This window comes from Mirounga angustirostris, unplaced genomic scaffold (assembly GCF_029215605.1).
Source record: "Mirounga angustirostris isolate CCGP_5_RB_7025 unplaced genomic scaffold, mMirAng1.0.hap1 SCAF_3, whole genome shotgun sequence".
NCBI classification, from domain to species: Eukaryota; Metazoa; Chordata; class Mammalia; order Carnivora; family Phocidae; genus Mirounga; species Mirounga angustirostris.
In genome coordinates, this window is record NW_026991711.1 from 187,356,626 (window position 1) to 187,382,146 (window position 25,521).

The 25,521-nt window shown below is 47.4% G+C and overlaps 2 protein-coding genes across 8 annotated transcripts in view; both read right to left on the reverse strand.

The window, feature by feature from the left end:
- LOC123838743 (nucleolin-like) overlaps positions 1-9,116 on the reverse strand; it is a 40,273-nt gene extending 31,157 nt beyond the window's left edge. For 2 of the 7 annotated variants that reach the window (XR_010410340.1, XR_010410339.1), the window contains exons 1-3: positions 8,598-9,111; positions 8,260-8,461; positions 1,800-1,887 (exon numbers count right to left, since the gene is read on the reverse strand). Coding sequence is in view for 4 of the 7 variants with exons in the window: in XM_064587236.1 (XP_064443306.1) it covers positions 1,800-1,887; positions 3,053-3,177; positions 8,815-8,857 (256 nt within the window). In the remaining 3 variants the exon portion in view is untranslated. Of the gene's footprint in view, positions 1-1,799; positions 1,888-3,052; positions 3,178-3,296; positions 3,470-8,259; positions 8,462-8,597 lie in introns of those variants that run through there. The other 5 variants (XM_064587237.1, XM_064587235.1, XM_064587236.1 and 2 more) reach the window with 4 other exon arrangements.
- A 4,725-nt stretch (positions 9,117-13,841) lies between these two features.
- On the reverse strand, positions 13,842-25,196 carry NMUR1 (neuromedin U receptor 1). The gene is made up of 3 exons (XM_045867751.3): positions 25,079-25,196; positions 20,426-21,308; positions 13,842-18,421 (listed from the first exon to the last, which is right to left on the reverse strand). The coding sequence occupies exons 1-3, from the start codon at positions 25,100-25,102 to the stop codon at positions 18,069-18,071; spliced, it is 1,260 nt and encodes a 419-aa protein (XP_045723707.1). The 5' UTR covers positions 25,103-25,196; the 3' UTR covers positions 13,842-18,068.
- Positions 25,197-25,521: the final 325 nt, after the last annotated feature.

Sequence of the window (25,521 nt, forward strand, 5' to 3'; positions counted from 1 at the left end):
CTATTATTATTATCTTTTTGTTCCTACCTAAGACAGTCTGAGTACTATAAAATATGCTCACACCCAGGAAATATGCTTCTGATGCAAAAGAAGTGAGAAAGATAAAATGCAACTTGGCAAAAAAGCAGAAGTGATGCAGGACCTATATTTGCCACCATAGCTAGGGGGCTGTGATTAAAGGTGTGACTTGGTTTAAAATAATTCTGGGCAAATAACATTGCTCACAGTGGAAAATCATGAAAATATGTTTCTGTAACAACAAGGAAAATCTCGGGATTATTTTAACATTCCAATTGGAAAAAATGGGATAGCAGAGTTTCATCTAATGGATTTTCTAAGAGCCACTGAAGGATTTTTTTTTTTTTTTAAAGATTTTATTTATTTATTTGACAGAGAGACACAGCGAGAGAGGTAACACAAGCAGGGGGAATGGGAGAGGGAGAAGCAGGCTTCCCGCGGAGCAGAGAGCCCGATGTGGGGCTCGATCCCAGGACACTGAGATCATGACCTGAGCTGAAGGCAGACGCTTAACAACTGAGCCACCCAGGCGCCCACCACTGAAGGATTTTTAAATATATGAGCCCCTCTTATCCATGGCTTCAGTTACCCACAGTCAACTGTGTGGTCTGGAAGCAGATGATCCTCCTTCTGACCTAGCATCAAGAGGCCAACAGTGCTCTAGCTAGAGGTCACAACGCCTGAGCGTGGACCTCAGTCATCTCATCCTGGAGGCATTTTATCATCTCACATTATCACAAGGAGGGCGACTTTGAGAGAGAGAAACCACATTCATGTAACTTCCATTCCAGGATATTGTTATAATTGTTCTAATTCATTATATTATTGTTAATCTATTATGGTGGCTAATTTATAAATTCAACTTTATCACTGCTATGTATGTAAAAGAACCAACGTAGCGTAAGTAGGGTTCAGTACCATCTGTGGCTTCAGGCGTCCACCAGGGGTCTTAGAACATATCCCTGTGGATATGAGACTACTATACTCTCCGTCTCACCGTGAACTGCAAGAGGCTGAGGTAAAACCCCACCATGGGCTCAAGAGCAGGTAACAAGGGGCGCCTGGGTGGCTTAGTCGGTTAAGCGTCTGCCTTCGGCTCAGGTCATGATCCCAGGGTCTTGGGATCAAGTCCCGCATTGGGCTCCCTGCTCGGCTGGGAGCCTGCTTCTCCTTCTCCTTCTGCCCCCTGCCCCCAGCTTGTGATGCCTCTCTCTCTCTCTCTCTCTGTCAAATAAATAAATAAAATCTTTAAAAAAAAATAGAGCAGGTAACAAAAGGATGTGACAAGACAGAACCCACAATAAAATAGAAAGCTACTAGAACTCCTAATTTCTCCAGGGATAATAATGCCAGGTTGGTAAACTTAATGTTCTTAAATTATTGGTATTTACCTGGACGAGCCAACTGACACTAACAACTGTGAGATCATTTTTAGCAAAAAATTCACTGAGACCTGTTTTTAGTTCAGCAGCAGTTTTGTCAAAATTCAGGTTTCCAACAAACAGTTTGAAAGTTACAGGTGGTTCAGCTGACATACAAAAAGGTAAAAAAAAAAGAAAGAAACGAAAAAAAAACCTCAAACAGTGCAGAAACAATGACGCTAAAAGAAAATTCCACTGAAGTTTCTGGCATATTGTAGCACCTAACTGCAATAAAAATCCCCTTGTTTACCACTTGGGCTTTTACTGTGTCCACAAATTCCAAAACTGCAGATGCCTACTCCGTTAATATGAAATTCTCCGTGTTTTGTCTCATGCTTTAAAACACAGCAAAGAAGTTACCTTCCAATTTCTGTCTTCTGGTTTCAGGGGAAGCCTTCTGTTTGGCCATTTCCTTCTTCCGTTTATCAGCTGTTTTTTGGGGCAGGCTCTGTGGGCAAGAGCCAGAGTATATTATATTTTTAATGATCTGTCTGTACCACTCATAGGTAAATTGGAAGCTTTCACTCTATCCACAAATATCACACCTATGGTAATGCCTACTCTTCACAAAACTTATGGGTGCGGTCTGGTCAGAGTACTTCTTTTTTTTTTTTAAAGATTTTATTTATTTATTTGAGACAGAGAGAATGAGAGAGAGAGAGCACATGGCGGGGGGAGGGTCAGAGGGAGAAGCAGACTCCCTGCTGAGCAGGGAGCCCGATGCGGGACTCGATCCCGGCACTCCAGGATCATGACCTGAGCCGAAGGCAGTTGCTTAACCAACTGAGCCACCCAGGTGCCCGGTCAGAGTACTTTTAAAAGCATTCATAAATTAATCAGAACATTCTTCAAGTTCCTAAAAGAAATCCCACAGCCCCTGCCCTTCCCTACAACTCCAATTCCTTGATATGGTCTACCCCTCAAGTGAGCTGACTTGGGTCATTCCGGCCTTCCTCCTCCTCCTCTTCCTCACAGCCTCTGTCATCACCATTGTTGTCCTGCTCATCTCCACCAGGCCCCCATAGGAAGGACTGTTCTCCCTCTGGCCCATGTAGAATACACATCTTTTTCAGAATCTAAAAGAAAACCCACCTAACAAGTCTGCCACACAGACTTGTTAAGAATGAGAATAACAAATTGCTCTTCCAGAGAAACTGCTCATAAATCCGACTAAAATACACCAACCTAACGAAAAAATTCAATGCCACTTTAACTTCTTATTTTGAAATAATTTGAAATGTACTGCCATTATATTTAAATAAAAATATTAATAATTACTTCTTCAGAAACAGTATCATTTAAAATGTTGCACAGACTCTGTCAAGACAAAAAGAAAATCACTGACAATTAAGTTTGGGGGACAATTAACCTGCATGGCTCATAAGCACCATGACAGAAACAATCAGTGGATAATAGTCAAAGAAAACTCTGATTCTGGTCACGTGGACAGTAGAGGTCAAAGGTCCATTGAGATTCCTCATCCACGAGGCCATGCCTGAAAAGTCAGCCGGGGATTGCCAAGGCAGCTTTCTGCAAGGTGGGAGCTTCACAGAACCCCTCTGGCAGAGATGTGGGATGGCAGGCAAGGCTGTCCCCAGAAGAGGATTGATCACCTTCCTCATCCTGGCCCAACTCAGCCTTCTTATCTTCTTCCTCCTCAGAGCTCCCGTTTCTCTTCTCATGGTCCTTGAACTTGACACTCCTGTCTTTTGGCAACGGGGCCCATGTGGCTGCCTTCCTGTGTGGGGATATCAGTTTCTCAGCAAACACGGGAGCCAGAGACTTTTTTTCTTCTCCTTTATTTTCTAGAGAGGTAGTCATCTTCCCACCACTCTGCTGAGGGGTGACGACCTGGAGAGAAGTGGCAACACTGAAAGCACATGTTCCCTGCGCCCACGAGGTTACAACCACACTGTATGGTCAGCAAGTACAAGATTCGGTCAGGCATGTGTGTCGGGGTCTATGCTGAGCTCTCGGAGTTTCTCAATGTGTAGTATAAGAGAGCTCCCAGCACCACCTGGCATGCTTGTCTAAAGAAACAGGAAAAGGAAAAAAAAAAAAATTCCTAGACTTCACTTAGAGCTATCAAATCAGAATCCTTACAGGGAAGGAACTAGGTTTCTAGAAGTTTCCAAGTAAGAAAACAGGAAAATACACCAAGTCAACTACTGTTCAGGTGGTTCCACATGCCACTAGAGTGCCAACTCTTTGTTTTTTTTTAGATTTTATTTTTAAGTAATCTCTACACCCACCATGGGACTTGAAATCACAACCCTGAGATCAAGAGTCACACGCTGCATCAACTGAGCCAGCCAGGCGCCCCTACGCTGCCAGCTCTTTGCATACAAAACACAAAAGTAAAAGAGTCCCCCACAACAGGCACCTGGAACATAAAGAGGAATGAGAGCCAAGCCCCTAAGATTGGGCCTCATGCTTCCTAACTGTACCATCAATTCCATCCCACAGCTACTGATAACTGAGCATGGTACTATCAAACTAAATAACTAAAGATAAAAATGTTAGGGGCACCTGGGTGGTGCCGTCAGCTAAGCATCCGACTGTTGGTTTCGGCTGAGGTCATGATCTCAGGGCCGTGAGCTCAAACCCTGCATCAGGCTCCACGCTCAGCACAGAATCTGCTTAAGATTCTCTCTCCCTCTGCCCCTCCCCCACTCACGTGCAAGTGCATGTGCTCTCTCTCTCTCAAATAAATATTTCAGCAAAACATTGAATGAATACACAAAAGGACAAAACGAAGAACTATGGGCAATAAATAAAACAAGTGTCTTCATCTTGCCAGTGTTAACTAGGAACAGTGTCATAACGGAAGGAAGGTATTACTGGTATTATTATGAGATGAACTATATCCCACTAAAACCCATATGTCAAAGTCCAATCCACAGTATCTAAGAATGTTACTATATTTGGAGACAGGCCTTTAAAGAAGTAATTAAGTTAGGGCGCCTGGGTGGCTCAGTCGGTTAAGCGACTGCCTTCGGCTCAGGTCATGATCCCAGGGTCCTGGGATCGAGTCCCGCATCGGGCTCCCTGCTCTGCATGGAGCCTGCTTCTCCCTCTCCCACTCCCCCTGCTTGTGTTCCCTCTCTCGCTGTGTCTCTCTCTGTCAAATAAATAAATAAAATCTTAAAAAAAAAAAAAAAGAAGTAATTAAGTTAAAATGGGGTCATTAGAGTAGGCCCTAATCCAATGAGAGATTAGGCCACAGAAGATAGACAAATGACCATGTGAAGACATAGTAAAAAGGCAGACGTTTACAAGCCAAGGAGAGAGGCCTCAGAAGAAACCAAACCTGTCAACAACTTGATCTTCAACTTCTAACCTTCAGAATTATGAGAAAATAAATTTCTGTTGTTTCAGCCAACCAGTATAGGATATTTTATTAAGGCAACCTTAAGGGGCGCCTGGGTGGCTTGGTGGGTTAGGCATCTGCTTTCAGCTCAGGTCATGATCTCAGGTCCTGGGATTGAGCCCCACATTAGGCTCTCTGCTCAGCGGGAAACCTGCTTCTCCCTCTCCCTCTGCCCCACCCCAACCCCCGCTCATGCTCCCTTGAGAGAGAGATTTCTAAATAAAATCTTAAAAAAAAGGCAAACCTAGCAAACGAATACAACTGGTATATATAGCACATCACAGGAAGAGATAAGTAGCTACCATGTGATAAGTATTACTGGTTATGAACATACATAGGCAAGCAGATGAGGGACCAGTTCATCTGGCATGGGAATGATGTGGGATCAGGGAAGTTATGGGAAAGAGATGAGGGTTTTATTTGTTTTTTTAGTAATCTCTTCACTACCCCTAGATTAAGAGTAGCATGCTCATCCAACTGAGCCAGCCAGGCACCCTAAGAGATAAGGGTTTTAATGAATTAATTTCAATGAGCCAACTTTAGGGTCTGGTTATCCTAAAAGTTCATCTACCTGTGAACGTACTTCTATATGCTGCACCAATCAGAGGAAACCATTATAGAAATCACACTTTAGGGGCACCTGGGTGGCTCAGTTGTTAAGCGTCTGCCTTCGGCTCAGGTCATGATCCCAGGGTCCTGGGATTGAGCCCTGCATCGGGCTCAATCCCAGGGTCCTGGGATTGAGCCCTGCATCGGGCTCCCTGCTCAGTGGGAAGCCTGCTTCTCCTTCTCCCACTCCCCCTGCTTGTGTTCCCTCTCTGTGTCTCTCTCTGTCAAATAAATAAATAAAATCTTAAAAAAAAAAAAGAAGAAATCACAGTTTAGAGAGGAATGACCTAGGGTGACCAGTGTGAACAGTCTAGAACCACATCACATGCATATCAGCCTAGGGAAAATATAATGTGACTATTCCTGTTTTCCTCCAAGAACCAGAATGGGTTCCAAAGCAAAAGCTGCATTTACCAAGAATTTCCTGGATGATTGCTACAAAAGCTAATGCAACGTACAGTGAACATCATAATACAGTAGATGCTCTCTTAACTGTGTCTAACTATGTCTACTTAATCAAATCACACTAACCTGTATCTACAGCTAGATTAAACGACAGTCCCCATCCCAAACAGGACTTACTAACTTGATGTTCATGAAATGCCAAGCACGTGTGGCTAGCAGGTTCCTCTATGGCACTCACAGAACACCTGGCCATTTCTGCTGCCATAGGCTAAAGCAGATCCTTAATAATTATCAATTGTTTGTTCCAAACCTGTATATGACCCTTGTATTTGCGGTTTCAATTACATAATAAAATCATATAAACCAATCAAATCAATGCAAAAAGTAAGTTACTGAATCTGTGAAAACCATGTTGAATACTTCGGACATATTTGATAAAGCTTAAAAAAACTGTAGTCAAATTAGGTGTGGTTGAGCAACCACAAAAGGATGGGAAAAGTGGTAAAAACGTAGCAGTATTCAAACTGCTTTACTAGGAGTTTTTTAGGTTTTGCTTTGCTTTAAAGAAACAAACTTTGGGGTGCCTGCCTGGCTTAGTCGGAAAAGCATACAACTCTTGATCTCGGGGTTGTGAGTTCAGCCCCACGTTGGATGCAGAGACTATTTAAATACTTAAAAAAAAAAAAAAGAAACAAACTTCATATTACAAAAGCTGCACTTACGGGCATACTTTGTACTGGGAAGACAAACTACTCCAACACTGAACCCGAAGTCAAAAACAAGGCCTCAGTCCCACATCAAAATATTTGTAAATGAATAAACATTTAACATGGGTGGGTTTTTTTTAAGATTTTTATTTATCTATTTGAGAGAGAGAGAAGCAGGACTCGATGATCCCAGGACCCCGAGATCATGACCTGAGCTGAAGGCAGACGCTTAACCGACTGAGCCACCCAGGCGCCCCCACGTTTAACATGTCTTAAATTAAAATCAAAAGGTATGTATGGATAATTTACTTCTGATTGATTAAAACAACTACTAGACTGAATACGGTTGATAAAGTTTCTATTATACAAGTGGCTGCTTAAAGTGGACAATAAATACATCCTGGCTGCCTCTCAAAACAAGTTGCTTGGTGGGTGGGGGGGGGCGGGAGACAAAAAAAATGAACTGGGAAGAGGTAGGGCCTTTGGATTCGGCAGAACCATGTATAATCCCTGCTCTGTCACTTATTAATTATAAAACCCTGAGCAAGTAAGTTAATGGCTAAATCTGTTTTCCCGTGTATAAAATGGAGCTGATGATGCCTGTCTAATACAGTCGCTTTGCTAATGAAATGAGATGATGCATTAAAGCCTAGCACAGTGGCTACACACGGGAAGCATTCACTATTCATGGGCTGTGTACCCACCATCCACCTAATTCTTTTAGGACTCAACTTAAACCTATCCATATTTAAATACTCACACAGAGGCTCCCAGCCAGAAGCAGGAAACACTGTAGGGACCTAAGTATCTGTCAAAAGAATAAATATGGAAACACAGGTGTTTGGCAGGCACACAAACTAATGAAATTTGATGGAGCAATTTTTTTTTTTTAGATTTTTTTTTTATTTATTTGCGAGAGAGAGAATGAGAGACAGAGAGCATGAGAGGGAGGAGGGTCAGAGGGAGAAGCAGACTCCCCGCCGAGCAGGGAGCCCGATGCGGGACTCGATCCCGGGACTCGATCCCGGGACTCCAGGATCATGACCTGAGCCGAAGGCAGTCGCTTAACCGACTGAGCCACCCAGGCGCCCTAATGAAGCAATTTTAAGAATCAAGAGATCTTCTTTCAAACCAGTATTTCCGGGCAACCAGTATCACTTTTCTTTTTTTTTTTTTTTTTAAAGATTTTATTTATTTGCCAGAGAGAGACACAGCGAGAGAGGGAACCCAAGCAGGGGGAGTGGGAGAAGGAGAAGCAGGCTTCCCGCGGAGCAGGGAGCGCAGTGTGGGACTCGATCCCAGGACCCCGGGACCATGACCTGAGCCGAAGGCAGACACTTAACGACTGAGCCACCCAGGTGCCTCAACCAGTATCACTTTTCAAACAAAAAAAAAACACTTCTGCTTTCCCCCAAAACAAACCTCACTTCTCACAATGTACTATTCTTTTCAGTTAACACTGGTACTTAATTTGCTAACATTCCATTTGGAATTTTTGCATCTATGTTCATGGGAGTGGTCTGCAATTGTTTCTTGTTTTTTTTTTTTTTTTTCCTAAAAATGACTGGGTCAGACTTTGGTATTGAGTCTAGGGTGGGCTTGTGAAAGTAGTCTGAAAGTGTACACAATACCACTTCTGAGATTAAACAAGGCAGTTCAACTGTTTTACTCTGGATTTTGGTTGTTGACCTTAGTAAGTCATTCTGCTCCACACTGTATATACAATTACCTCATCTCTACTGTCACTGTCCTTCTCCTCCAACGTCTCGTCTTCCCCATCTTCTATCTCCTTCGCAAAACGACTCATTTTCTTCTGTTCACCTGGATTTTTTTCCCCCCGCTTAAAATGGACACGATTATTAGGCTCATCACAGGGCCTTCAACATTCCATGGGCTAAGCACATTTTCTCTCCGGTATCTGTAATAAGTTTCTGTTTGTAACAAACACATGTCAGGCCTCATCTTAAAGTTACTTTCATTTTGAATCTTTCACTCACAGTAGTGAATATCAAAATATTTAGAAAAAGATAATTTTTGGCATCTATTTGTAGGTCCGATGTCCCATACCTTGTCTTTTGCCACGATCTAGAAATGGTGAACTCCTCGAGGTATTAGGCAAGCTTCCAAGAACTCCTCCCTTTCCCTCTCAACACGCGTTTTCAAATAATTTCGATGTTTTTAAAAAATTGATTCCACGACCAGCTGCCCAAATGAAAGCACACAGGGCCAAAATAAAGCCCCCTTACAGGTAAAAAATCAGTACCTACAATTCAAGTGTCTTTACCTTTCCAGACCGAGAACTCAGTGTTAAGTGGAGCAGCGTCCATCTCTACCTCCCTGCAGCACAAATAAGGAGTCTCACACCAGAACCCAGAACCGCCACTTCTCTAGTAACCCGCACAGTCTCGTCCCTCCTGGGGAGGCGATCGCGGGTGTACGGCCCCGCCCACCCAGAGCCACCGCGCACTGCAGAGCCGGGGGCGAAGCCCCAAAGGGGCCCGCCGCAGGCCGCAGGCGCCGACAGGTCTGGAACGCCCTCCCGGCGGCAACCGGAGATGGAGACCCGGGCGACACACACACTCCGGAAGAAGACGGACCCCTCGTGACCCCGCCTCGGCCAATCAGAGCCCGCACCGCCTCTGGGCCAATCCCGAGCCGCGAACCCAAGGAGGGGGCGGACAAGCGCGAGCCTGGGGGCGGGGTCTCGAGCCGGGGCAGCCAGTGCTACGCCTGCGCGCCGGACGGGCGTTTTAGTCCGTTTGTCTCGGTTCTCGCGGGCGTCCTGCCATTGGCGCAGATAGGCGGGCCAGAAGGTCAAATCCCCAGTAAGTTCGGGAATTTGGCGGGCGGCCACACGTCTCGGCACGCCTTTGTTGGTGGGCCCGGAGAAAGTGAATAACCGTCGCAAAAGCAGCCTCCCGTCGCGGGCTCGTGAGCGAAGCTAGATGGGTGCCAGGCGCTTGCGTCGGTTAACCTGGTTAGGCCGCCGCCCGCGCAGTGGGGCGGGCGTGAGTCCTCTCATTTCCAGCCGAGAAGGAGGCGCGTGCCTTCTAACGCGGGGCAGAGCCGAGACCAGGACCCGGCAGGCGGCCTTGGGGGTCGCCCTGTTGACGCCGGGCACCGCGCCCTCGCCGCCCGCCAGCGCCTGCCGCTGCCGTGGAAGCAGTGACAGCGCTGATGGTGGTAGCCAAGGTCGTTAGTACCTGTTTTGTCCCGGGCATTGTTGCTTTCCACGCATTTTATGCACTTCTCTAAACTTGTGACTTAGACGTTTTAATAGTTTCATTTTACATGTAAGGAAATTGAGGCTCACAGAACGGGAACTCCACAGCTATTGACTTGCATCCTCCATTACTAAATATTATTTCTTTGAGTTAAAACCATCAGTAATATGCTCTTTCAATCACCCTTAGTACCGGTTGACCCAGTAGAGGATCAAAATGCTAGGAATTATCCCCATACCGGGACTGGAAAAGAGCGCCTGGGGATGTGTGTGTGTTTTGGGAGTGGGGAGTCCTAGCTTCAGAAAGTCCTGAACTGGAAGGAAGGAGAATAGGAAAAACAATTTGCCTACATATTTTAGATTTGGTACCTCACTAAAGACTTACCTAACTAAACTGATCAATGACAACCCAAAAGAAAGCAGGAATCCATTTCACCTATGAATAAAGATGCAAGGTTCAAATAAAATATTAGCAATTTGAGCAAATTGAATGAAGCAGTGTAGTAAAAAAAATTATCGACAGTAGGATTTAACCCTGGAATGCAAGGATGTTTCAAGGTAAAGAAATGGGCCAAACTAACAGACTAAAGGAAGAAAAACCATGTAATTTGAAATAAAGCCCATCTGTGAAAATGAAACATTTGATGACAAGTTACCAAGCATTCTTATTAAAATCAGTAATAAGAGGGTGCCTGGCTGGCTCAGTCCCTAGAGCATGAGGCTCTTGATCTCTGGGAGGTGAGTTCCAGCCCCATGAGTGGCATAGAGTTTACTTAAAATAAAAAAAATAAATACATATTTTTTTAAATCAGTAATAAGAGCTTGGGATTTGAATGTCATTCCTAAGGAACAAAGAGCAAAATCTGTAAATGAAATTAAGACATATTTGACTATAAACAATTTAAAACTTCTGGATGCAAGATTGTCTGCAAACAAATTTAAAATATAAGGAATAGGGGCGCCTGGGTGGCTCAGTTGTTAAGCATCTGCCTTCGGCTCAGGTCATGGTCCCAGGGTCCTGGGATCGAGCCCCGCATCGGGCTCCCTGCTCCTAGGGAAGCCTGCTTCTCCCTCTCCCACTCCCCCTGCTTGTGTTCCCTCTCTGGCTGTGTCTCTCTCTCTCAAATAAATAAATAAATAAATCTTAAAAAAAATAAAATATAATATAATATAAGGAATAAATTGGAAAGAAATATTTGTAACGTACATAACAAAAACAGTATCAGAATATGAAAGAACTATAAATCAGTAAGAAAAAGACAAAAATGGGCAAAGAATATGAAAAGCGATTTTCAAAAGAAATTTAAGTAGCACATAAAGTTGTGAAAAATGCTCAACTATACAACCATCAGGGAAATACAATTTAAAATGATAAGATATCGGGGCACCTGGGTGGCTCAGTTGGTTAAGCATCTGACTCGGTTTCTGCTCAGGTCATGATCTCAGGATTGAGAGATGGAGCCCAGGTAAGGCCTCGAGCTAGGTGGGGGTCTGCTTGAGATTCTCTTTCCCTCTTCCTCTGCCCCTTCCCACATCCTATGTACTCTCTCCCAAATGATGTTTTTTTTTAAAAAAATAAATAAAATAAGACACTATTTGTATCCATCAGATTAACAGAAATTAAAACATCAATTGAAGGGCGCCTGAGTGGCTCAGTCGATGGGCGTCTGCTTTCGGCTCAGGTTATGATCCCGGGGTCCTGGGATCGAGCCCCGCATCGGGCTCTCAGCTCAGTGGGGATCCTGCTTCTCCCTCTCCCTCTGCTGTTCCCCCTGCTTGTGTTCCCTCTCTCACTGTCTCTCTCTCTCTGTCAAATAAATAAATAAAATCTTTAAAAAAAACCCAAAAAACATCAATCGAGCTTCTGCTCCGCAGGAAGCCTGCTTCTCCCTCTCCCACTCCGCCTGCTTGTGTTCCCTCTTACGCTGTCTCTCTCTGTCAAATAAATAAATAAAATCTTAAAAAAAAAGAGAAATTAAAACATCAAACAACAAGTGTTTGGGGATTGTGGGAAACCGGCAAATTGTGTAGGGGAGGATATATATTTTTTTGCTCTACCCTTCTAAGTTCTGGGCTGGGGGCCCTGTAACAAAAGAGATTAACAAGAGAAAAGCATATAAATTTCTTTATCACAAGTTTTATGTAACATGGGAGCCTTCAAAAGGAAATGAAGACCTGAAGAAGAGGGTAAGCCTGAGTGTTTTTATGCTATTTTTGATAGAGACTTATGGGAACATGGATGGGACAAAGGAATATGAGCTCAGTGTAGTAAACTGGGAGAAACAGCAAGGCCTGTTGGTTCAGATTCCTCCTGGTGTCTTAGAGAAAACGGTGCTCCTTTCCTCTGGGTATAGGGAGGGCACCTCTCACATGAGAGCCTATGGCCTGCCTCAGGGTAAGTCAGAGTCCTTCCTGCACCTGCTTTGTGTCAAATTCCTTTAGCTTAAAATATTTAGTATGCCGAGGTGCCATATTTAGGGGTAATTTGTCCTGAACCCCCTTATTACAAACACCCAGAGAGAAATTTGGCAATTTCCAGTCAAGGTAAAAATTCTCATTCCTTACGTTTAGGAATTCCCCTTACAGGTATCTAACCTAGAGGAGCAGTCACACTGATAGACAAATACGTGAATTTTTCTTGCAAACTTAAAAATAATTTTATTATGGACATTTCCAAACATACATTAAGTAGAGAGAATAAAAAAATGAATCCACCTTTACCCATCACCCAGCTTCAAAACTTCAATATTTTTTTAAGATCTTATTTATATATTATTTGAGAGAAAGAGCAAGAGATTGAGAAAACGAGTGGGAGGAGGGGCAGAGGGAGAAGCAGACTCCCCGTGGAGCAGGGAGCCCGACGTGGGGCTAGATCCCAGGACCCTGGGATCATGACCTGAGCCGAAGGCACACGCTTAACCAACTGAGCCACCCAGGCACTCAAAACTTCAATATTTTGCCAATTTTTTCAAACTATTCCTTGCCTCACTTTTCCTCTCTCCTCCCTTCCTTTTTTTTTCTTATTTTAATCTGAATCCTAGTCATCCTATCATTCACCTATAAACACTAATTTAGTATGTGTGGTAACATGCTGTTGGCTTGATACCATCTAATAGCTAGTCTGTGTTTGATTTTCTGTCTCAAAAATGTCTTTTTACTGTTGGTTTGCTTGAATTAGGATTCAAAAGTTTCAAAAAATTTTTCAAAAATTTCCACACATTACATTTGGTTGATATGTCTTAAATCATTTTAAATCTATAATAGAGAACCTTATATATATATATGATAGGTGGCACCTGGGTGGGTTCAGTCAGTTATGTGTCCAACTCTTGATTTAGTCTCAGGTCATGATCTCAGGGTCGTGAGGTTGAGCGCTGCATTGAGCCCCACATCCAGCCCTGCATCCAGCCCCACATCGAGCCCCATGGCTGACTCGGCACTCAGCGGGGAGTCTGCTTCTCTCCCTCTCCCTCTCCCCCTCCTCTCTCTAATAAGTAAATAAAATCTTTAAATATGTATGTAATAGAGAACCTCTTTTATTAAATTTTTAATTTAAATTTAATTAATTAACATATAATGTATTATTAGCTTCAAGGTAGAGTTCAGTGATTCATCAGTTGCATATAACACCCAGTGCTCATTACATCACGTGCCCTCCTTAATACCCATCACCCAGTTACCCCATCCCCCCACCACCTCCCCTCCAGCAACCCTCAGTTTGTTTCCTATAATTAAGAGTCTCTTATGGTTTGTCTCCTTCTCTGATTTCGTCTTATTTTATTTTTCTCTCCTTTACCCTATGATCCTCTGTTTTGTTTCTTAAATTCCACATATGAGTGAAATCATATGATATTTGTCTTTCTCTGACTTATTTCACTTAGCATAATGCCCTCTAGTTCTATCCACATCATTGCAAATGGTAAGATTTCATTTTTTGAAGGCTGAGTAATATTCCACTGTATATATATATACCACATCTTCCATTCATCTGTCGTTGGACATCTAGGCTCTTTTCATAGTTTGGCTATTGTGGACACTGCTGCTATAAACATTGGGGTGCAGGTGCCCTTTCAGATCACTATTTTTGTATCCTTTGGGTAAATACCCAGTAGTGTAATTGCTGGGTTGTAGGGTAGCTCTATTTTCAACTTTTTGAGGAACCTCCATACTGTTTTCCAGAGTGGCTGCACCAGCTTGCATTCCCACCAACAGTGTAGGAGGGTTCCCCTTTCTCCGCAACCTCACCAACATTTGTTGTTTCCTGACTTGTTAATTTTAGCCATTCTGACCGGTGTGAAGTGGCATCTCATTGAGGTTTTGATCTGGATTTCCCTGATGCCGAGTGATGTTGAGCATTTTTTCATGTGTCTGTTGGCCATTTGTATGTCTTCTTTGGAGAAATGTCTGTTCATATCTTCTGCCCATTTCTTGACTGGATTATTTGTTTTTTGGGTGTTGAGTTTGATAAATTCTTTATAGATTTTGGATACTAGTCCTTTATCTGATATGTCATTTGCAAATACCTTCTCTCATTCTGTCTGTTGTCTTTTTATCTTGATGAAGTTCCAATAGTTCATTTTTGCTTTTGTTTCCCTTGCCTTTGGAGACCTGTCTAGCAAGAAGTTGCTACAGCCAAGGTCGAAGAAGAGAACCTCTTTTAAATGTTATCTATTTATTGAAGAAACCAAGTCATTTGTCCTATAGAATTTATCCTTATTCTGGATTTGGCTGACACCTTTAAGGTATCTTGAACATATTTGTCCACCCTCAGTTCTTGTAAACTGGTAGTTAGATCTGGAGCCTTCATTAGATTAAAGCTCAGGGTTTTTTGCAGTAAGACTTCATGGTTGGTGGCATGTACTTCTTTTGCCTACCTCTAGGGGGCACTTAATGCCCGGTTGTCCCACTTTAGAGATGTTAAAACTGATCAGTTTGGGTGTTCTCGCTTCATCATCCATTATAACCATTGATTTTCCACCTGATGGTCCTAGGCAGTTTGTTTTGTAAAGCAAATGATTGAAAACAATCTATTATTCATTATGGGGGCAGGGGATATGTGTGAGGAAATGATCGGAATCAAATTGCCAGAATCTTAACAGAGGTTAATTTCGGTGCTGGGAATAGAAGTACTACTTTCGGGGCACCTGGCTGGCTCAGTGGGAAAAGAGTTCAAGGGTGTAGAGATTACTTAAATAAATTGGAAAAGAAAATTTTTTAAGTATTACTTTCATTTTTGTACTTTTTTTTTTTTTAATTTACTAAAATAGAAACAAAAGAAATCCTGCCTATGCATGTCTAACAAAGGTAAACCAGACAGGGAAAAAGATTGGCGGGAAAATTCCAAATCCAAATTCCAGGAAGAACAGCCAGGAAAGTACAGAGAAGGACAGCTGTGAATGTGGAACACAGTCTGCTTTGCTTTGTTTTTGCCTGTCTGATGTCCACGCCTCCTCCCGACAGCCTTCATTCCCTTTAGGGTCTCCTCCCTCCTTCCCTGGATTCAGTTTTGGTGGAATTGCCCTTAAAGATGCTCCACCCTCCCCTGGCCAGAGCTCAGAGGCCAGTCAGACCCCGTCTCCCAGGACTTTGAGTCTTGAGCAGCATCACTTCCTCCTGGACGCCTTCCCTCCCCTGGGGCAGGTGCCCCTTTTCTGTGCCCCCAGAGTCCCAGCTGTCAGAGCACTTACACGCCAGTATATTTGTATGTCCCCGTTCCAGCTCTGTATGATGCCAGGCGCACGGTGCTCAACAGATGTTAGCTGAATGGATGATGCCCACCTGGCTTTAATGCTGATGAAGGTACATGAATCTTAGCTAAAAAGATCCCAGGTCCTCTTGCAGATGTTCCAGAGAATGTGGTAGCAGCTTCCAGGCCTTCCAGTCTCGCCCCAGCCTCGGGCCACTTCTCCTGAGCAAGGGTACTCTTACCAGTCAGGTATAGCCTTCCATGAGTCCCTCCCCTGGGCCTTGGGCCTCTGTTCCTAAACAGCCCCCCTGTTGTCCTTCCCTGCCCTGTGCAGAAGCTTGAAACAGGGTGAGGTTGGGGTACAGCGTTTCAAGAGGCCACACAGAGGGACAATTACCTTAGAGAGTAACTACCTTCCTCACACTAAACCTTGTAGATTTAGGCACTTGGACACTGTTTGGAAGGATGCTGTTGTCAGTATGGGCCTGGGAGTTTTATTTGGGTGCAGGCAGGTGGCACATTCTCTGTTTAGAGATGTCAATACCTTTCAGTCCAGTCTGGCTTTGGCCCCAGGTCATTCTGACTTTTAAGGGTAATTAGTGGCTGAGCCCAGATTCAAACCTGGGCAGCCTGACTCCAGAGTCCTTGCTCACCACTTCTGTACCCTACTGCTTTGTCAGGAGAAGCACACTCCGGTTCTCTTCTTGTGCTGACGAGGTTTTTAGACTGTTAGAAACATGTAAATATGTCTCTAGCATCAAATTCCTTAAGTCTGTCCTCATTTTTCTTGTCTTAAAAAAGAAAAAAAAGAGGGGCGCCTGGGTGGCTCAGTCAGTTGAGCCTCTGATTCTTGATTTCGGCTCAGGGCATGATATCAGGGTCATGAGATTGAGCCCCATGTCAGGCTCTGCACTCAGTGGGGAGTCTGCTTGTCCCTCTCCCTCTGCCCTTCCCCCCTGCTTGTGCGCATGCTCTCTCTCTCTTGCACGCATGCTCTCTCTAAAATAAAATCTTTAAAACAAAAACCCCACAAAAGATAGTTTTAAAAACAACGAGCTAGAGGGACAATGATCATGAAGTACTACAGACTGTTTGTTGTTTGGGGTTGTAACAAATCAGTGATAACATCTGCTCATCTTAGAAATGTGTAAAGATAACCACTAGTAGAACAAACAATGCATAACCTTCAAACCAGTGAACAGATGAATCTGTTAAGGTTCTCAGCTGCAAACAACAGCAAACGACTCTAGCCAACTCAAGCAGAAAAGGAATTTATTGAAAAGCTCTCAGCAGCTCAGAACATCAACAGGAAGGCTGGAAAAGCTGGCAGAGAAAATGGGCAGAAACCAAGGGAGGCTGGGTGGCAGGAGGCCCACGGATCGTCACGGGTCTCAGTATCACTCGCTCCAGAGAAGGAGTCCCATGTCGGATCATCCAGCTGTCTGAGTGCAAGTCATGGGCCACAGGGTGACATCAGCAGTGGAGAGCATCTGGGAGCCTTTCAGCTTCTGTAGTGAGAGCCTGGGCTTGGTCTCCAATGAGTCACACACTGAGGGGTTCCCACCCCCCTCCCTCCCACACACATGGGGAATGGGAGGCCCTCAGTGGGTGCCAAGCAAAGAACATGCCAGGAGTGGCTCTGGGGGGGTGGTGCGGGGGGACACAGAGGTCGGGGGAGGGAACAGGAATTGGGGGGTGGTGAGCTGGTGAGGAAGTAGAGAATAATTTCCGCCTTGTTGGTCTTAGGTTTTCCAGCAGTTCTGTTACGAGTCGTGATTTATGCACACACACAGAAAACCACAGGTGAAGTGCCGAAGTGTGACACTCTGAAATGTCAGGGCCCCTTTTATTTTTTTTTTTTAAGATTTTATTTATCTATTTGAGAGAGAGAGAATGAGAGAGAGCACATGAGAGGGGGGAGGGTCAGAGGGAGAAGCAGACTCCCCGCCGAGCAGGGAGCCCGATGCGGGACTCCAGGATCATGACCTGAGCCGAAGGCAGTCGCTTAACCAACTGAGCCACCCAGGCGCCCAGGGCCCCTTTTATTTTGCAAACAAGGGACCAAGGCTGGGAAAGGTGATGCCACCTGGCAAGGAGGTGGCAGCAGGGCTGAGATCAGAACCAGGTCCCCCGGATCCCTGGCAGCCCCGCTGCCCAGCCACCCCACCAGGTGGAGATCCAGACTGGGTGGGGGCCTTGGAGGATCAGGTTGGCAGGGGTCCCAGGCACAAGCCAAGAGCTAGAGAGGGCCAGAAGGGGTCAGAACCTACAGAATCTCAATGAGAAATGGGAAGGAAAGGTGGGGCCCCATGAACACATTTCAGAAAGTGGGGGTGGGGGTGGGGGAGACCCCAGGCGGAGGCTTGCTCTGCCAGTTAACCAGCTGCCTTGTTTCTGTAGAGGAAGGACTTCACCTGTGGGCCTGGGGCTCTGGAGGGCAGGCAGCGACCTTATATCCCTTCCAAAATCTTGGGGGGGGGGAGTCGCTGAGGTGCCGGTCCGAGCTTATCGGCTGAAGTGAGGACGGGGCACAAGGGGGAACAGGTCATGAAGAGGAGGGCAAGTGTGGTTCCCAAAACTGCATGTGGCACTCTGACACTCAGAAGGGGTCAGTCTCTTACAGCCCCTCTCAGCCACCATTCTCAGTCAGCGGGTGGATCCTGATGCCCGGGGGGCCCAGGTCACACAGGGTGCTGCCCATGGTCACCCTGCTGAGGCTGTGGGAGTTGCGGCAGGGTCTGTGGTATTGGCACCGAGTCCTCAAGCACAGGGCTTCCTGGAAAGTCTCCCTGAAGCGGCTCGACATGATGTTGTAGAGCACAGGGTTAATGGCCAAGCTGAGGTAGAAGAAGATGCCGGAGGTAACATGCACGTACTGGAAGGCCAGTTCCAAGCCCTCGGTCCACTGGTACACAAAGCTCCACATGAGGCGGTCAGCGTGGAAAGGGGCCCAGCAGATCCCAAACACCACGACCAGCACAACTGTGGGGGTACAAAGGGGAGACTTGGGTGCCTGCCAGACTGCCTTCCCTGGGCTTCAGGGTAGTCTGCCCATTCTCACCGTGCCACCCATGCCCATTGTCCATCTGGAAGGCTCTGGAAGGCTGCCTGCGCTAGCCTCAGCACCCCCTTCAGAGAGGCTGGGCCACCGTCACTGCCTGGGCAGTGGGCGTGTGCCCTACCCCTGGCCACAGTCAACTGGACCAGGTGAGGATGCCTGAGCCAAGGTGGCCCAGTCTGGCTCTCCCATCACAGAGTTTGGAACTAGGTGGCTCTTAGCTAAGAGGTCGCCCAGCTTCCCAGAGCTTCCCTCCAGCTGTGGCGTCAACCAGCCATGCCCTTCCTCGGGTCTCTGTCATCGGGCTTGTCTTGATTTTTGTTTCTTCTTGCTTGTGTTTGCTTCTCTGACTGCCTGTCTTCCCCTGCAGTGCCTTCCCCGCCACACCCCAGCACCGTTTTCCCTCATCATCCAGGATTTCGACCAGGATGCTGCTTACAACATCCCCAGCCCGTAGCCTGATGTACCTAGTCCCTCAGAAAGCGAAGCTGGGGGAAGGAGGGAGGGAGGCAGGGAGAGAAGAAAGCCGGAGCCCCAGGCCAGCAAGCAAGGCAGCCTTAAGGAAACACCCCAGCTTCCCAGGGCGAGAGCCATCCCAGCTGAGCAGACTTGGTCCCTGCAGGGCAAGGGAATAGGGGGCAGAGGCAGAGTGGGCAGGGGGCGGTCTGTAGTGCAGGCTTCGCAGGGCACAACTGAGAGGCAAGCTTGAAACTCTGGGGTCAGTCCCATCTTAGGGAGTTGCTCAGGTGGCCTTGGACTCTGGGACACTGTCCTGGGGGACAAGAGGAATGGGTCTCTCTCTGGGAATGGGGCAGTCCCCAGTTAGCCGGCTATAATCCCATGGCTTTGACCAAGGTCTCACTACCTCTGTCTTGCCCTGGCTCACTCCATCTACCTGATTCAGGCCCCGCTAGGGTGGGGCAGGATGGGTAGGAAATCAAGGATTGGCCTAGTATCATTTTGTCTGGCTTCCCCAGGGCCTCTCTTTTTGTAAAAGAGCCAGACATAGACCACAGTAAGACCCAGAGCCTCAACCCAGCGGGCCGGCCCCAATCCTTCTGCCCTGACTCTCCTGTGCTCTGCACACTGACCCTCACAAACACACCTCCTGACGAGCTTCTATTAGACAGTGGGTCCTCTAGGAACCACAGATACAGCATGGAGGAAATGTATCATCTTGCCCCTCCAACACCTTGCTCCCCTTCTTTCGGGACCTTTGTTCCCCTCAGATCCCAGCGTGTGAGTCTGCGGGGGCTGCAAACCGCAACAGGCTGCCACTCTGGCCTGGGGACAGGCTATGACCTAAGCCCACCAATCAGAATCCTGCCCTGGGACAGGCACAAAGGGAAGAGGGCAGTTCCTCAAGAAAGAGGAACACTCTGTGCCCATGGCCCTGCCTCCCAGGCTGCTCTAGGGAAGGACAGAGCCAAGACAAGTTCAGGAGCAAAGATGAGAGACCTGGCAAGTCCAGCTCCCACAAACGGCTCTGCCTTCCTGGAACCCAGCCACGTGCCCCTGCCCAGTCCGTGGCTGGATTCCATGAGTCAGTGCCAGCCACCAGGGAGCACCACTTGTGCATCTGCATGGGCCTCCAAGCTGAGAAGCACCCCGGGCTTCGTTTAATGCTCGACTACTGCTGTCTGGACCATCATGATGACTTTGAAACAAGGGATCCCCAAATTTGCATTTTGCACTGGGCCCCACAAATCACGTGGCCCATCCTGCCGTTTACCTTTGGTATGAGTTTCTCACCGAGTAAAGCACGCGCGCGTGCACACACACAGGGCGGGGTGGGGGCGGTGGTGGCAACCCCAAACCTCACACTCAGCCTCCATCAGAAACCCAGACACTCAGCCCCCCGGGTCCTGGAGGCTCTAGCCTCGTACCCAGCGCTAGGCCCAGCCTCTCTTCCCAGCAGCAACACTTACACAGCATCTTGGTCACCTGTGTCCGGCTCTGATCCTGCGACCGCTGAAACCTGCAGCTGTCACTGGGCCTGGCCCTGGCCTCCTGCCTGAGCAGCCACAATCTCTCACGCCGCAGCTGAAGCCCGATGAGCAGGTAGAGCACGCTGATGGTGGCCATGGGCAGGCAGAAGAAGAACAGAGTGGTGATCTGCATGACCAGGTTGTAGAGAGCCTGCGAGTGGACCAAGGTGCACCTAGCCGAGTGGGGCACTATGCCCCGGCAGGGCAGTTCCAGCTGCTGGATGCCATGCAGGCTGGTGTTAGGCAGAGAACAAAGCACAGCGAAGCCCCAGATGGCCCCGAGTACACGGCGCACGTGGACCCGAGTCATCATGGACCTGGCCTGCAGCGGATGCACCACGGCCATGTAGCGCTCCACACTCAGGGCGGTGACATTGAGCACGGAGGCCAGGCAGACTGTCTCGAAGAGCAGCGTGCGGAAGTAGCAGCCCCCAGCGCCCAGCAGGAAGGGGTAGTTACACCACATCTCATAGAGCTCCAGCGGCAGACCCACAAGCAGCACCAGCAGGTCGGACACAGCTAGGCTGAAGAGGTAGTAGTTGGTGGGGGTACGCATGGCCTTGTGGCGCAGGATGACCGTGCAGGTCAGCCCATTGCCCACGGTGCCCACCACGAAGATCAGCAGGTACATGGCGCAGATGGGCACAAACAGCTCTGTCTGCTGGGGCCCCAGGTACTTGAGTCTCAGTTCTTCATCAGTGAGGTTCAAGTCCTCAGGGTCGTGGAGCCCCGAGGCCCTACTGCCATTGCAGGGCAAAAGGCTCCTTGCATCCCCTGGGGACAAGTCTCCAAGGTGGATGGAGCAGTTGAAGCAGAGAGGGGCCTGTGGAACAAAACAGAGAGACACCCAGAAAAGTCACTCAAAAATGCCCGGTAATTCATTAAACCAAAGGTGCCAGGGACACTAAGAGGAACGATATTTTAGGTACCGCTGGGAAATAAAAAACTCTGTCATCCATTGTAAGGTGTGTAACAATTTCAGAGATGTAAAAGTGTACATCTTAAAAATGAGAAAAAGCAGGGGCGCCGGGGTGGCTCAGTCGTTAAGCATCTGCCTTCGGCTCAGGTCATGATCCCGGGGTCCTGGGATCGAGCCCCGCATCGGGCTCTCTGCTCCGCGGGAAGCCTGCTTCTCCCTCTCCCACTCCCCCTGCTTGTGTTCCTGCTCTCGCTGTGTCTCTCTCTGTCAAATAAATAAATAAAATATTTTTAAAAAATGATAAAAAGCAGGATTCGGTTCTAAATGTCATGATCCACTGAAGTCTGAATAAAAGATGGTTCCTCTGGAGCATGAGCTTTGCAGCCAGCAGTCTCCCCTTGGGTATCTCCCCTTTCAAGCCCTGGACTTCGGGAGAGAGACTCAGTTTGGGCATCTATAAAATGGGCACAACATGCAGTACCTGATCTTATCAGTATGGTGTTTAAGAACAAGAATGAAACTGGACCATTTCCTTACAGCACACACAAAAATAGACTCAAACTGGATGAAAGACCTAAATGTGAGACAGGAATCCATCAGAATCCTTGAGGAGAACACAGGCAGCAACCTCTTTGACCTCAGCTGCAGCAATTTCTTCCTAGAAACATCACCAAAGGCAAGGGAAGCAAGGGTAAAAATGAACTATTGGGACTTCATCAAGATAAAAAGCTTTTGCAGAGCAAAGGAAACAGTTGACAAAACCAAAAGACAACCGACAGAATGGGAGAAGATATTTGCAAATGACATACCAGATAAAGGGCTAGTATCCAAAATCTATAAAGAACTATCAACTCAACACCCAAATAACAAATAATCCAACCAAGAAATGGGGAGAGGACATGAACAGACATTTCTGCAAAGAAGACATCCAAATGACCAACAGACACATGAAGAAGTGCTCAACATTGCTCGGCATCAGGTAAATCCAAATCAAAAGCTCAGTGAGATACCACCTCACACCAGTCAGGATGGCTAAAATGAACAAGTCAGGAAAACGACAGATGTTGGCGAGGATGCAGAGAAAGGGGAACCCTCCTACACTGTTGGTGGGAATGCAAGCTGGTCCAGCCTCCCTGGAAAACAGTATGGAGGTTCCTCAAAAAACTGAAAATAGAGCTACCGTATGATCCAGCAATTGCACTACTGGGTATTTACCCCAAAGATACAAATGTAGTGATCCAAAGGGGTGCGTGCACCCCAATGTTTATAGCAGCAGTGTCCACAATAGCCAAACTATGGAAAGACCCAGATGTCCATCAACAGATGAATGGATAAAGAAGATGTGGTATATATATACAATGGAATATTATGCAGCCATCAAAAAACCCAAAATCTTGCCATTTGCAACGACGTGGGTGGAACTAGGGGGTATCATGCTAAGCGAAATAAGTCAATCAGAGAAAGATAAGTATCATACGATCTCACTGATATGAGGAATTTGAGAAAAAGGCAGAGGATCATAGGGAAAGGGAGGGAAAAATGAAACAAGACGAAACCAGAGAGGGAGACAAACCATAAGAGACTCTTAATCTCAGGAAACAAACTGAGGGTTGCTGGAGGGGAGGGGGGTGGGAGGGATGCGGTGGCTGGGTGATGGGCATTGGGGAGAATATGTACTATGGTGAGCGCTGTGAATTGTGTAAGACTGATGAATCACAGACCCGTATCCCTGAAACAAATAACACATTATATGTTAATAAAAACAATTAAAAAAAAAAAAAAGAACAAGGGCTCTGGAAGCAACTGCCTGGATTCAAATCCAACCTCCCCAGTTCTGGGCTGTGTGACCATTTGCATGGGAACCTCTCTGTTTCCTTATTGCAAGGATCCAGGCAGTTTAATCTACAAAAGGTACTAGCGTGGGGCCTCCTGACACACAGAAGGGCTTGGTTATCAGCCACCTCGCAGTGAGGACTGAGTCACTGTGGGGATCAAGCGAGGGGGTAAAAGGGCTAAACACGAGAATGCTGACCCAAAAGTTGGTCCTTATTTCTGTTTCCTAACACCTGCACTGTTAAAAGTTGAAATATTTGACAACCTTGACATGGCCGGTTCTGGGGTTCCCTCTCCTTTGTCGGGTCCCCATCTCTGCCAGTCCATGGGATATAGTGGTTAAGGACCCAGGCCATGGAGCTAAACACACTGGCCCGAGGTCAAATGCCAGCTCAGCTACACTCTAGCTGTGACGGCTCCTCACCGTGCCTCAGTCTTCACATCTATAAAATGGGGGTGTCCACAAAGCTTACTTCATAATTTCTGTGAAGATTAAATGTGAAAACACATATAAAGTTCTCAGGGTGTGCCTGGTACATTTCAGGTGTGCAATATCAATGCAGAGTAACAATATCCTTACTTCCCACATGGAAAGGGAAAAACAGTCCAAGGGAGGGGCACGTGGCTGGCTCAGTCGGTCGCTTTTGATCTTGGGGTTGTGAGTAGGAGCCAGATATTGGGTGTGGAGATAACTTAAAAATAAAATCTTAGGGGCACCTGGGTGACTCAGTCATTAATCTACCGACTCTTGATTTCAGCTTTGGTCATGATCTTGGGGTCTTGAGATCAAGCCCAGTGTCAGGCTCTGCGCTCAGCAGGGAGTCTGGGATTCTCTCTCTCCCTCTGCACCACCCCCCTCAAATAAATAATTCTTTTTTTTCCCTAAGATTTAGTGCAGAATTCTTTTTTTTTTTTTTTAAGAATTTATTTATTTATAGTCAGAGAGAGAGTACAAGCTGGGGGAGCGGCAGGAAGAGGGAGAAGCAGGCTCCCCACTAAGGAGGGAGTCCGATTCAGGGCTCCATCCCAGGACCCCGGGATCATGACCGGAGCTGAAGGCAGACGCTTAACCGACGGTGCCACCCAGACATCCCTCAAATAAATAATTCTTAAATAAAATAAAATAACTCTTAAAAAAAAAAAAAAAAAAAGAACAGTCCAAGGGAGATGGGGCAGGGGCTGAAACAGGATTTGTCTGGGCAGGTGTTTGGTGGGACAGGCCAGGAGCTGGGGACAGTCCTCCTTAGCCCTTTTGCCCAGCCCACCGCCAACACCACCCCTCCCCTCAGGGCAACCGCGGACTTTCAGGCTCCGTTCCTGGACCCTCTTCCTATTCCTTCAGCTCCAATTCATCTTCTCAATAGGAGTTTGGGGCCCATGTACCACCATCCAACTTTCTTTCTAGGTCCTTTTCTCTCCCAGACCCCAAGAATTCTTAATCCTGAACCTCCACCCAGAAGTCTCCCCCAACCTCCTTGTTAATCCCATACCTGCTCCGCATTCTGGGATGGAGGGGCATTTTCACTCACCCAGGCTGCTCACCTGACCGCCTACAAGGCTGGAGCCCAGCGGGGAGCCCGGTGGGGTGCGGGGGGGGGATGAGCGGGCGGCGCGCAGGTGCCGACCAGGGTTCGAGGGGGGGATCTCTGCGCCACCGGGAAGGGTCGCAGCGCCGGTGTCCGGCAACAAGACAGAAATAACCCGGAGGCTGCGACTCCCCCGAGAAGTGGGGCGCCTCGACGGGGCCCTCCGATCCCTACCGCCCCGGGGAGACCCTCTGTGCGCTCTTCCCAGCCCCGCGCCCAAGCCCCCTTGGCCGCAGCAGCATCGCGGTCCCCTACCAGGCCTTCTGCGGCCGGCGACATCGAGGCGCGGGGCGGGTGGCGAGACCGACCAACAGACGCGGCGCCGGGGGCCAGCAGACTGGCGGACAGACCGCAGCCGGCGCACAAGCAGCCCTCCCCGTCGCCCCGCCTGCCGGTGGCCCCGCTGCCCCGAAAGGGACCACCACCAGGGGGCGGTGCTCTTGCCGCTGCGGAGGACCCAGACACCCTCATCTGGGGTCCCCACGCCCCCCCAACGAGGGCGGTTGTTAACAGCGTTTGACGAGACATTCCCAGGAGCACCATTACGGAGTCCTCATGGAACCCTCACAACAACCCATTTACAAATGAGAAAACTGAGCCTCAGAGAGGTGAATTGCGACTGGTCTGGGTCTCACACTCCCCGCTCCCCCCCCCCCCAGCCCCTGGCTCCGGCGTGCTGACTTTTAGCCTAACTCCTC